The sequence below is a fragment of the Canis aureus genome, chromosome 13 (genome assembly GCF_053574225.1).
Source record: "Canis aureus isolate CA01 chromosome 13, VMU_Caureus_v.1.0, whole genome shotgun sequence".
Taxonomy (NCBI): domain Eukaryota; kingdom Metazoa; phylum Chordata; class Mammalia; order Carnivora; family Canidae; genus Canis; species Canis aureus.
In genome coordinates this window covers 70,354,288-70,367,910 of record NC_135623.1, presented here as the reverse complement: position 1 = coordinate 70,367,910, position 13,623 = coordinate 70,354,288, and the positions used below count along the sequence as shown (strand labels likewise).

The 13,623-nt window shown below is 37.3% G+C and overlaps 1 protein-coding gene and 1 non-coding gene across 5 annotated transcripts in view; both read left to right on the top strand.

Annotated features, from left to right (window-relative positions):
- DDX60 (DExD/H-box helicase 60) overlaps positions 1-8,357 on the top strand; it is a 92,746-nt gene extending 84,389 nt beyond the window's left edge. For all 4 annotated transcript variants that reach the window (XM_077846583.1, XM_077846581.1, XM_077846580.1 and 1 more), the window contains 2 exons: positions 4,374-4,436; positions 7,626-8,357. In XM_077846583.1, coding sequence (XP_077702709.1) covers positions 4,374-4,436; positions 7,626-7,725 — 163 coding nt within the window. In that variant the 3' untranslated portion in view covers positions 7,726-8,357. The remainder of the gene's footprint in view (positions 1-4,373; positions 4,437-7,625) is intronic.
- Positions 8,358-9,703: 1,346 nt separating this feature from the next.
- LOC144282775 (U6 spliceosomal RNA) lies at positions 9,704-9,808 on the top strand. The gene has a single exon (XR_013351218.1). It is a non-coding gene; the product is annotated as a U6 spliceosomal RNA (small nuclear RNA).
- The last annotated feature ends 3,815 nt before the right edge of the window (positions 9,809-13,623 follow it).

Genomic DNA, 13,623 nt, shown 5'->3' with positions numbered 1-13,623 from the left:
TTTATTGAAGATATTTGCATCTATGTTCATCAGAGATATTGGTCTATCATTCTCTTTTTTATGGTATCTTTATTTGGTTTTGGTATCAGGGCAATGCTGGCCTCAGAGAATGAATTTGGAGGTTTTCTTAACCCTTTTTATGTTTTGGAATATTTTGAGACTAGGTATTAACTCTTTAAATGCTTGGTACAGTTTGCCTGTGAAGCTATCTGGTCTTGGACTTTTGTTTGTTGGCATTTTTTTTATTACTAATTTGATTTCTTTACTGATATGCAGTCTATTCAAATTTTCTATTTCTTCCTGTTTTAGTTTTGGTACATTTTATACTTTTAGGAATTTAGAAGTTAGTTATTTTTTTCAGGTTGTCTAATTTGTTGGCATATCGTTTTACATAATATTCTCTTATAATTGTATTTTGGTTGTGTTGGTAGTTATGTCTCCCCTCTCATTTGTAATTAAAGGTTTATCAATTTTAATGATATTTTTTCAAAGAGCCAGCTTCTGGTTACATTGATCTGTTCTATTGTCTTTTAGTTTTTATATCATTTATTTCTGCTCTAATCTTCATTATTTCCTTCTTTCTGTTGGTTTTAGGTTTTGCTTATTGTTCTTTTGCTAAAGAACAATTTTGGTTATTGTTCTTGTTCTCTTTTGGGTATAATGTTAGGTTTTTTTTTATTTGAGAGTTTGTTTTCTTACTTATTGAGGTGGACCTGTATTGCTATAAACTTCCCTCTTAGAATCATTTTTGCTGCATCCCAAAGGTTTTGGACCATTATGTTTTCATTTACATTTGTTTCAATTTTTTTTAAATTTATTGCTTGATTTCCTGGTTGACCTGTTCATTGTGTTGTAGCATGTTATTTAACCTCTATATATTTGTGGTTCTTCCAGATTTTTCTTATGATTGAATTCTTAGTTTCTTAGGGTTGTGGCCACAAAAGATGTATGGTATGATTTGGATCTTTTTGAATTTGTTGAGGGTTGTTTTGTGGCCTATTATGTGATCTGTTCTGAAGAATATTCCATGTGAACTGGAAAAGAATGTGTATTCTGCTGTTTTAAGGTGAAATGTTCTGAATGTATCTGTTAAGTTCATCTGGTCCAGTGTGTAATTTAAAACCATTGTTTCCTTGTTGTTTTCTGTTTAGATCATCTGTCCAGTGATGTAGGTGGGATGTTAAAGTCCCCTACTATTATTGTGTTATTATCAATTAGTTTCCTTTATGTTTGTTATTAACTACTTTATGTATTTAGGTGCTCCCATGTTGGGTGTGTAAATATTTACAATTGTTATATCTTCTTGTTGGATTGTCCTCTTTATGGTTATATAGCATCCTTCTTTGTTTCTTGTTACAGTCTTTGCTTTAAAGTCTAGTTTGTCCAATGTAAGTACTGCTAGTCTGGCTTTCTGACCTCCATTTTGACATCCATTTGCATGATAAATGTTTCTCCATCCCCTCACTTTCAATCTGTGGGTGTCTTCAGGGCTAAAATGTTCTTCTAGGCAGCATATAGTTGAGTCTTTTATTTTATTTATTTTTTTATTCATTCTGTCACCTTGTGTTTTTTGATTCAAGTGTTTAGTCCATTTACATATGATGTAATTATTGGTGGGTATGCATTTATTGCTATTTTATTACTTGTTTTGTGGTTGTTTCTGAAGATTTTCTTTGATCCTTTCTTGTCTTTCTCTTTTTCATAGTTTGCTGATTTTCTTTAGTGATATATTTGGATTTCTTTCTCTTTATTCTTTGCGTATTTATTAGTGGTTTTTGATTTTTGGTTACCATTAGGTTACATCTTCTGCATATAGCAGTCTATATTAAGTTGATGGTCATTTAGGTGTGAGCCTATTCTTTACTCCCCTCCTCTCCATGTTTTAGATATGTGGTGTCTTATTTTACATACTTTTATTTTGTGAGTTCCTTGGCTGGTATTTTACAAAAAGATTCGTTTCTTTTGCTTTTGTGTTTTGTACATTCATACTGTCACTTTTGGTTTTTCATTTCCCCTCAAAGATATTTCTTGAAGGACTGGTGTAGTGGTCATGAAGTGCTTTAATTTTTGTTTGTCTGAGAAACTTTATCTCTTTTTCTATTCTGAATGATAGACTTGCTAGATACGGTGTTCTTGGCTGCAAGTTTTTTTTTCCCCATTCAGCATTTTGAATATATCATGCCACTTTCTTCTTGCTTGGAGAATTTCTGCTGCAAAACAAACAAACAAACAAACAAACAAAAAACCAAAATAACCCTGATAGCCTTATGGAGTTTCCCCTGTATATAACTGCCTTATTTTGCCTTGCTGCTTTTATTTATTTTTTAATCACTGTATTTTGGTGTTTTAGTTATGTCTTAGTGTGGATATACTTTTGTTGACTTTGTTGGGAATTCTCTATGCCTCCTGGATCTGGATATGTTTTTCCTCCTCCTGATTAGGGAAGTTTTCAGCTATCATTTCTTCAAATAAATTTATGTCCCCTTTTCTTTCTCTTCTTCTGGGACTTTTATAATGTGAAAAAATTTTTAAAGATTTTATTTATTTGAAGATAGAGAGAAAAAGAGTGAGAAAGGACATAAATGGGGAGGAGAGAGGGAGAGGGAGAAGCAGACTCTCCACTGAGTGGGGGAGCTGGACATGGGGCTTGATTCCAGGACCCTGAGGTCATGACCTGAGCCAAAGGCAGACACTTAACTGACTGAGCCACCCAGGCACTCCTATAATGTGAATGTCATTACATTTGATAGAGTCACTGAGTTCCTAAGTGTGTTCTTATTTTGCATAATTTTTTTTTTCTCTTTTGTTCAGCTTGGTTACTTTTTATTACTGTGTTGTCTAGGTCATTACTTTATTCCTCTACTTCCTCCATCCTGCTGTTCATTCCATCAAGCATGTTTGTCATTTCATTTATCAAGCCCTTTATTTCTGCTGTGTTATTCCTTATCTCTGTGTTAAGGTTCTCACTCATGTCTTCCACTCTTAAGTCCAGCGTGTATCTTTATGATCATTCCTTTAAAGTCTCTGTTTCACTTAGATCTCTGGCCATGGCCTTATCCTGTTCTTTCATTTGGGACACATTCCTCTGTCTTCTCATTTTGTATAAGTTTGCATCAGCTACTGTGTGTTAGGAAAGTCAGCTACTTCTCCTGTTTTTGAGCTTCATACAGAAAAACTCCTGTGTTGGGAGATGCAGTGTAGGAAGGGGTTTGAGATGGTCTTCCTGGAGAAAGGGTCCAGAGTGCTGGGACTAAGGCAAGTATGACTCAGAAGGGTGGTTCCATCAGAGCATGGCACGTGCAGAGTTTGTCATAAACAAGTTAGGTACTGAGTGCTGGCAGGGTACTGGTTCCTGCAAGTAGCCCTGTGCTTATGCTGAGGGGCGGGGGAGGGAAGTGGTGCTGACCAGTTTCTTTGTTCACAGAGGGGTCTCTTGTGAGCACTGTCTCTCTGGGACATGCTCTGAGAAGAGCAAATAACCTCCCCACTGTGTGCCACAGGCACTCTTCAAATTGCTGTTTCCATGCTATATATCTATGGGTTGTTGGCCCTGCCTTCTCTCTAAAAGTAGCTCTAATGACCCTGGGCCGTATCCGAGCCAAGCTCACTGACCTTTAAAATTCCAAGCTTTAAGCTTCACTGGTTGCAAGAACTCATGAAATTTGACCCCTCTCATTTTCCAAGCCAGTTGCTATGGGAAATCATCTTCCCTGTATACTCCGCTGTGTGCTAGTCTGTGTCTTGCCTGCTCCACTTTCATGGCTCTTACTCACTGCAGTGGCCATTATCCAGTTCGCTCCCAAACAACGTCTCTGCTCTTCATACCTTCAATGTGGTTTCTTGTCTGCCTTGATTTGTGGAGTTTTTTCTGTCAGTCTTCAGGTTGCTTTCTGGGATATTATGATGTTTTTATCATTATGTAGTTGTGTTCATGGGATGAGTCAAGCCTAGGGTCTTTCTACTCCACTACCATCTTCCCTCTTGGATGGGATTCTGATCATTTTTCAAATATGATTCATTATTGTAAATAAAATTGTGACATTAGTAAATAATTCATTTGATTTTTTTTCCATTTGATTCTCCAGCTCCCATTCACTCTCCTGAGCTTACAATTTTCCTATTTTGATTTTCTCCTGAGATGATCAGTCTCCTGTGTGTATTGATTATGTGTGGTTGTGATACGTATGACTTTTGAATTTATAATCATTATTCCTGTTGATTGAATCATCATCTAGGACTTGTGGCAAAATATTTCTAGTAAATATGTCTTGATGGACAAAAGTAATTTATTATCAACAAATCCAGCATTTCAGTATGAATTAAGTTCTTTAATGTTTTCATACTATTGATTTTCAAAATTATATTTTATTTAGGCTACATGAAGGAGCTGCATATGACTTGTTGAAAGATTTTGCACTTACCATTAAATCTATCAGGTATGTATGTTATATATTTTAAATATTGATTTCAGATTTTCCAAAAATTTAACCGTAATTTGAAAAACATTGACCTCATACTTAAAAGTGCCACTGAGCTTGTTAGATTGACAAATTTCAACTGCCCAAACATTTTGCAGAGCTTCTCTTCAACACCCTGTTGCACTGGTTTATAATAGGATTAATTCCAAATCCCATTTGACAGAAGGTTTCATTCAAATCAGAGCCCCAGCCTCAGGCACTGCGAACAGCAGGATAATGTTCCAAAGCCTCAAGAATTCCTAGATCCCAGTATTCTCAGTTTTCACAACCAGTGTCGGTGAGATACATGATACGTCAGAAGGCCCCTTAGGGCTCCACCAGGTCTCTGGTTTATATCAACTTACATATTCCAGACTCTCTTGCTTTATACAGTGTTTTTTCCAGCCTTTATCAGTCTGGTCTCCCATTTGGCTTCCTGTTTTTTATCCTGCCATTCTACTGGCATGGGGAATGTGGGACTCAGTGGGGACCCAGACAACTCTAAACTTTATATGGATACTTCCATCTAAGACTTTTTAGAAGGTCCATTATTAGGCCCTTCTAGTATTGCCTGGTTAAATATACATCTTTCTAAAGCCTGTAGTCTACACATACTTTAATACTTTATGTTTTTCCCTTTTCTACACTTACTTTAAAATTATATATCTTCACATACATGCACATATGTAATTTACCATGAATCTCTTCATGAAGCTCTTGGTATTCAGGTCATTGTTTTTTAATTTTTTGATATGAGATTAATCAGACCTGTTTGGAGGTTTCATACAGAGAATGAAACTATGGGGATGCTAGAGCAGAGGGAAATGCTCACTATCTTGAGCATCTCTAGGTAGTGTATTTCTTGAGTGGCTCATAGTTATTCAAGAGTACCCTAAGAAACTCCACAGACTTTGGTTTAATCTCAAAATCTGGTCCTAGGAATATCATTCATTCATTTATCTAAAATGTATTGAAATACTATTAGTCTGAGACATACATCTAAGGATTTGAGATGTACAGAATCAACAAATCTATCCCTGCTTTAAACATAATCTTACAGTGTAGTGTGCGGAAACTGACTTGTAAACTATTTCAAAGGCAATAAGGGGTAGGATGACAGATAATGGGGGCAACCTTGGATTCAGAGAAGGATTTTCAAATGAAGTAATTTTTTCACTAAGCCTTAAAGGATCTTAAGGGATGGGGCGGAGGAAATAGTGTTTTCAATGTAGAGAAATGAGAAAGGGTGGTCTGATATGTCAGGCGTAGGCTTCAATCTCATTCTACTGGCATGGGGAATGTGGGACTTGTCACAGGGGTGGGGAAAGACACTGAGTTGTTTAAAGCAACTTTAAAGGCAATTTGGACAGGCATTGGAAAGGGTCTTAATTCTCATATCATGGAGTTTGGACTTAATATGCTGAATAATGTATAGGTAGTACATAGGCATGAATATGCTATGGGTCCATGGCATATGGTTGGTTTATATACGTGGCAGAGACTCAAAGGCTATGAGACCCAAGCAGGTCAGAATGAGTGTGGATCTGAATTAAGGAAATTGAGTAATGATAGAAAAGAATGGTTGGTTGGAGAAATATTTATGAGATAGAATTCAGAGAAATTGTCAAAGTTCATGTAGCTGGTAATGATAATGAGGTTTCTATTTTAGTTATGGATACGTAAGAAACAGAAGTGAGGATGAAGCTTGAGGAGGACCAAGAACCAGAAACAATGACTTAGAATTTATACATGTCATGTAATACCTGTGGGAATTAATTCGAGGGGAAATGGTCAGTGTCATAATTATAGGTCTATGACTAGGAAGAAATTCAGTGTTATAGATACAGATCTGGTCATTCTCTGCAGTAGGTCAGTGAAGACACTAGGAAAAATTTTGGAACTCTAGTGGAACCAAGGTAGATAAGGAATTGCAAAAGGCTGATGAAATGTCAGATCCTGATTGTGGTCAGTACTTTATCAGCTCAGCTGCACTGTTCATTCTTGGATTTCCTTTCCTTTCTTTTCACCTGCATATTCATTTCTTGTTGCTGCCATAACAAACTACCACAAACTTCATGGTTTAAATCAGCAGAGATTTATTTTCTTGCAGTCCTGGAAGCCTGAAATCTGAAATGGGTCTAACTGGGTTACGGTAAAGATGTTGGCAAAGCTCATTTCTTTCTGGAGACTTTAGGAGAATCTCCTTTATTGTCTTCCACAGCTTCTAGAGGCTGCTGGCACTATTTTGATCATGGTTCCCTTCCATCTTCAAGGCCAGCAATGGTGAGGGAAGTCTTACATTGCATCACTCTGATGAACTCTCTCCTGCCAACCCTCTCACAAGAATCTTTGACTATATTGCCCCCACCCAGATAATCCAGGATAATTTTTCTTTTTTTTTTTTCAGGATAATTTTTCTATCACAAAGTCAGCTGATCAGCAACTTCAATTCCATCTGCCACCTTAATTCTCTGTTACCATGTAAACTAACATGGTCCTAGATTTCTGTGAATTAGAACACAAATAAATTTTTCTAAAGATTTTGTATTTATTCAAAATACAATGAGGACACTGATGCGGGACTCGATCCCAGGACCCTGGGACTATGCCCTGAGCAGAAGGCAGATGCTCAACCCCTGAGCCACCCAGGTGTCCCTAGAACACAAATAAAAGACACTATTCTGTTTATTACATTCTGTTTTAAATTTTTTTCTCACATATCTAGGTAAAGGAAGGAATATTTTGATTTTCAAAGAAGTAGTTACTTGTGGATTTCAGTATATACTGGACACGGTAGCCAAAAACATACAAAATAGACTCCAAAGAAATGTGTGGAGAAAAGGAAGGGACTTTGTGTTGCTGCTATTGAAGGGAGATGGGAGAAGGTTAGATGGGATTTGGTGGCCCTGAAAATCTTCTTGCTAATCGATATGAAGAGGAAGTGCATGGGAACTTTTTTGTTATATTATTATTATTATTATTATTATTATTATTTTCTATACAAGTTTTTTTAAAGGTAAATATATTTATCAGTATTCTTCATATTTTTCTGACATTACATCATCTAGTGGTATTTACTTAATTCTTCCTACCTGTAGAAAGTCCTTCTTAAAATACTGGCTCTCACTAAAATGTGTGCTCTGTGTGTGTGTGTGTTTCCATTTACAGTGTGTCCTTGCGTGAACTATGTGAAGATGAAGACGACAACGTGGTCTTAGCATTTGAACAATTGAGTAAAAGCTTTTCTGAAAAACTTGATGAAGTTTAAAAACAGAGACTATCCAGACCACTTAAAATGTTGCTATGGGCATTTTTCAAGTCATATTTTATGATCCTCATACTTTTTGTCAGAAATACACATATGATGGAGTGGAAAGAGCAAACACTTTGGATTCAGAATTGTGATCACACCTGTCATGTTCTCTTATAAATACCTTTAGACAAGTCATTTAATATTTTTTAATCTTGGCTTCTTTAGATAGTTGAATAATAATGCTTATATTTCAACTAGTTTATGGACTGATTGAGAAAATCCAAAGATTTTTGTGTGTGACCGAAGAAAAAATTTTACTTCGAGAAGTGTAAACAAATATGACATTCTCAGCATTTTCCTCCTCGATGTCATAATTTGTAAAAGTCTATCAAGGCTAGAAAAAGCTATTACAGTATCCTGGAGTAGAAATATATTTTCTCTAATTAACTTAAATGTGATTATATGACTTAGATATATATTTTACCATCTCGTAATCTTGACTTACTTTTTAAAAAAATATGAATGACAGTTTTGGCATAAGTCCCATGAGGCTTTAAAATAAAATATAGCTGGTGATTTGGCTTGATTTTAATTGTATATAAATGACTGAAAACCCACAAATAAATACAATGGGTGTAATCAATTTATCATTGGTCTCTTTGTATTAAGTCTGTACATCTTTCAATCCATTTGCACACATCTGGATTTTATATATAATAAATAATTTATGTTTAATAACTTTCCCTCCATAATCTAAGCCTCAGATTATAGTTTTTGAATCTATTTTAGGCTCTAAACTTGAGCAGAACATTTTATCCTCAGAGCTAAAGGTCTGCTCTCTCCTATCTATGTCTTACTGAAGATAATCTTTTGTATGATATTATTTATACATATATTAATTGGCTTAGAAATACACCTGTGGCTGAGTGAAGTAAGTCAATTGGAGAAGGACAAACATTGTATGTTCTCATTCATTTGGGGAATATAAATAATAGTGAAAGGGAATATAGGGGAAGGGAGAAGAAATGTGTGGGAAATATCAGAAAGGGAGACAGGACATAAAGACTCCTAACTCTGGGAAACGAACTGGGGGTGGTAGAAGGGGAGGAGGGCGGGGGTGGGGGTGAGTTGGTGACAGGCACTGAGGGGGGCACTTGACGGGATGAGCACTGGGTGTTATTCTGTATGTTGGTAAATTGAACACCAATAAAAATTATTTTATTAAAAAAAAGAAATAAATCTGTGGTTCATTTTGTCTGGAGATAAAGGAATAATACTCTGTTACCTGGAACTGACCCATTCCTGCATGTGCCATGTTAGGAGACTCCAATTTCTTCAGACTAAACCCATTCATATTATTTTAAATTGTGCACTGCAACAATTGCTGAACACAAAATACTTAGAAATTAAAGTGATTTCTACTGACCTCTATACTCAAAACACTGATACACAATATTAATAGATTGTCACGTCACATTAGTTTCTACCTTTTAATTGTGGTTTCATAAATCTGATGGAGACATGAAGATTTTTTTTCCATATGACTGAGCCAATCTGGTTCCCTAATTTTTAGAGGTAAAATAGGATTATTTCCTATAACCTGTCATTCTGCTAAAAGGGAGTTGTATCTAACCTTTTTGGGGTGGGTCTAATGGGAAGCTTCCTTTGTTTCCTTTTTGACTTTTAGCAAAAACTTTAAAAAGTAACTTGGAACAACTTATGAAAAGAGAGATTATACAGGAACTCTTTTATGCTCCATTTGTTGTAATAATGTGAAATTTTTCTTTCTGTGAAACATGTGCAGAGACCCTTGTGAGATTTACTGGAGAAGCATTATTATCACCATAATTTATTCCTTTTCCTTATGAGAGGAGAAAATCATGTTGGCATTAGGTCTATAAAGGGTCTTCTATAAGAGCCATTTATTAAAAATTTGTATTTTGATAAATACAAATTATAGGTGCAAATGCTGGCATAAGAAATAACATACTATGCTTGCTTCGGCACTGCATAGGTTAAAATTGGAATGATACAGAGATGATTAGCATGGCCTCTATAGAAGGATGACATGGAAATTTGTGAAATGTTCCATGTTTAAAAAAAGAAAAATAAAAAACCCATACATATATGGTTAATAATATATGACAAAAAGGCCACATACTAGTTACTGATGAAATCATAACCTTATGAAGAAGTGAAGCTTTCCCTTGGCCCAGTTACTGATTCATGTAAAAAAAAATGTATATATATACATATATAAGCCTATATATATATAGGCTTAAACTTCTCCTAACATGTCCATATCTTCCTTTCTTTTAATAAAAGTCAAAGACAGAGCAGTCCCATTCCTCCTTGGTCTTCCTTTGTGCAACCAAAGTAACTAGACATAACACAAAAACAATAGGAAACTTGTGACTTGAGAAATGACATGACACTGAGTTTTCTTACTGTCTCTTGTAGTCTGAGGAGAGGCTGATCATGACCTCACTTCACCATTTCCAGGTGCCATTGGGACCATCCAGCCACTCCCTGACCTAGCATCTATGCGAATAAACAAGACGGTATGAGGTGGAGCTAATTAGAACCCCACTTTTACCCCCTTCCCTGGTGTGTGTGTATTGAGGAGGGAGGATGCTGAACCTCTTCCCTCAAACAGCATTAGTAAGAAAGAATGAGTTGGTGACGAGTCCTTTCACAAGAGACTAATCAACGCTGTCCCGCATCCATTCCTGTGACCGCTGAGCTCCCATCCTCATCCTAAAACAACAGAGCAGTGTGAGGGAACCCTGTTTCCCCTTCCCTGTTGTGGGCAAGGCCTAGTAGGGAAGGTCCATACATATCCCCACTCAGAGGCAAGGAACAAGGCAGTGAAAGCATGATTCCACTTTCACCAGGGAGATGTCAGGAGCCTGCCAGCAAAGCTGAACTTCAATACGTCACTCTCTGCATGGAGGCAATGTGAGCTTGGGCTCCTATAGCCAGCGTGATGCCAGCAGGTCTAGAGGAAAGCTGAACTGCCACCCACCCCATTCCTCATGCTACACCTTACCTCACTTTCTAAAAAAGCATATTAAATAGGCTTGAGAGTCCCCTAGCGTAATATCTAAAATGTCCAAAGGATACAGTAAAAAGCCATTCATCCTATCAATAGAGAAATCAAAACCTGAATGAGAAAAAAAACAAAAAACAAAAAACAAAACTGATACTTATACCAAGATAAAGTTAATGTTGAGATTAAATTATAAGGATTTTACAGTATCTGTCATTAAAGTATTGCAACAAGCAAATGCACATGCTCTTTTATTAAAAACTTATTTATTTTAGACAGAGAGAGCATGAGTGGGAGGGGCAGAGGGAGAGAGAGAGAGAATCACAAGCAGATGCCATACTAAGTGAAGAGCCCGACAGGGGGGCTGATCTCACGACCCTGAGATCAAGATGTGAGCCAATATCAAGAGTCAGTTGCTTAACCAGCTGCACCACCCAGTCTCCCTACAATTGCACATTCTTTTGAGACAAATAAAAAATAGAAAATCCCAGCAAAGATATAGAAGTCAAAAAAATATGGAGATGACGTATGATGGATTTGGTAAACTTTCAGTAGATCAACAGAATTTGGCAATCTGAGTAACAGAAAGTAGACTGAAAAAGAACAAAGAAAGTTTTAGAGACTAGTGAGACAATACAAAAAAAAGCTAATGTTCATAAATTGGAGTCTCAGAGGAGAGAAAACTGGGTGGGGTTGAAAATATGCTCAAATAAATAATGGCTGAAAACTCCCCAAATTTAGGAAAAAAAAAAAAAAACTACACCTATAGAGTGGACTCCATGCAAAGCAAAAATCATAATGAAATTTCTGGAAACAGAAAATGAAGAAAAAATCTTGGAAGCAGACAGAGAAAAACAACACATAACCAATAGTAGAATACAAATTCAATTGACATTGGGTTTCTCATCTGAAACCAGGAAGGCCAGAAGTGGCACAGTTTTCAAGAACTGAAATTTTAAATATCTACCAATTAAAAATTCTATATCCAGTGAAAATATTTTTTTTTTTTTAGAAATGAAGAGAAAATAAAAACTGTCCACTCAAAGGAAATGGAGATAATTTTCACTAGCAAAACTATCCTTCAAGAATCGGTAAAGGAAGCCCTTTATATTTTTTAATTTGTTTTTATTGGAGTTCGATTTGCCAACATAGAACATAACACCCAGTGCTCATCCCATCAAGGGCCCCCCTCAGTGCCCGTCACCCAGTCACCCCCACCCCTCACCCACCTCCCCTTCCACTACCCCTAGTTCGTTTCCCAGAGTTAAGAGTCTTCATGTTCTGTGTCCCTCACTGATTTTCCCCACTCATTTCTTTCCCCTTTATTTCCTTTCACTATTTCTTAAATTCCCCATATGAGTGAGACGATGTGATGATTGTCCTTCTCTGATTGACTTTCTTCACTCAGCATAATACCCTCCAGGTCCATCCATGTGGAAGCAAATGGTGGGGATTCATCGTTTCTAATAGCTGAGGAATATCCCACTGTAGACACAGACCACAGCTTCTCTGTCCATCATCTGTCCATGGACACTGAGGCTCCTTCCACAGTTTGGCTATCGTGGCCATTGCTGCTAGAAACATCGGGGTGCAGGTGTCCCGGCGTTTCACTGCATCTGTATCTTTGGGGTAAATCCCCAACAGTGCAATTGCTGGGTCGTAGGGCAGGTCTATTTTTAACTCTTTGAGGAGCCTCCACACAGTTTTCCAGAGTGGCTGCACCAGGTCACATTCCCACCAACAGTGCAGGAGGGTCCCCCTTTCTCCGCATCCTCTCCAACATCTGTGGCTTCCTGCCTTGTTAATTTTCCCCATTCTCACTGGGGTGAGGTGGGATCTCATTGTGGTTTTGATTTGTATTTCCCTGATGGCAGGTGATGCGGAGCATTTCCTCATGTGCTTGTTGCCCATGTCTAGGTCTTCCTCTGTGAGATTTCTCTTCATGTCTTTTGCCCCATTCATGATTGGATTGTTTGTTTCTTGGCTGTTGAGTTTAATAAGTTCTTTATAGATCTTGGAAACTAGCCCTTTATCTGATAGGTCACTTGCAAATCTCTTCTCCCATTCTGTAGGTTGTCTTTTAGTTATGTTGACTGTTTCTTCTGCTGTGCAGAAGCTTTTTATCCTGACTATGTCCCAATAGTTCATTTTTGCTTTTGTTTCCCTTGCCTTCATGGATGCATCTTGCAAGAAGTTGCTGTGGCCAAGTTCAAAAAGGGTGTTGCCTGTGTTCTCCTCTAGGATTTTGATGGATTCTTGTCTCACATTTAGATCTTTCATCCATGTTGAATGTATCTTTGTGTCTGGTGTCAGAGAATGGTCTAGTTTCATTCTTCTGCACGTGGCTGCCCAATTTTCCCAGCACCATTTATTGAAGGGACTGTCCTTTTTCCAGTGGATAGTCTTTCCTGCTTTGTTGAGTATTAGTTGACCATGGAGTTGAGGGTCCATTTCTGGATTCTCTATCCTGTTCCATTGATCTATGTGTCTGTTTTTGTGCCAGTACCACACTGTCTTGGTGACCACAGCTTTGTAGTACAACCTGAAATCTGGCATTGTGACGTGGATGGAACTGGAAGGTATTATGCTGAGTGAAGTAAGTCAATCAGAGAAGATAAAGAACAATCATTATATGGTTTCACTCATACGGGGAATATAAAAAATAGTGAAAGGGATTAACACGGAAAGGAGAGAAAAAGAGTGGGAAAAATTAGAGAGGGAGATAAACCATGAAAGACTCCTAACTCTGAGAAACAAACAAGGGGTAGTGGAAGGGGAGGTGGACGGGCAGATGGGGTGACGGGGTGACAGGCACTGAGGGGGGGCACTTGATGGGATGAGCACTGGGTTTTATACTATATGTT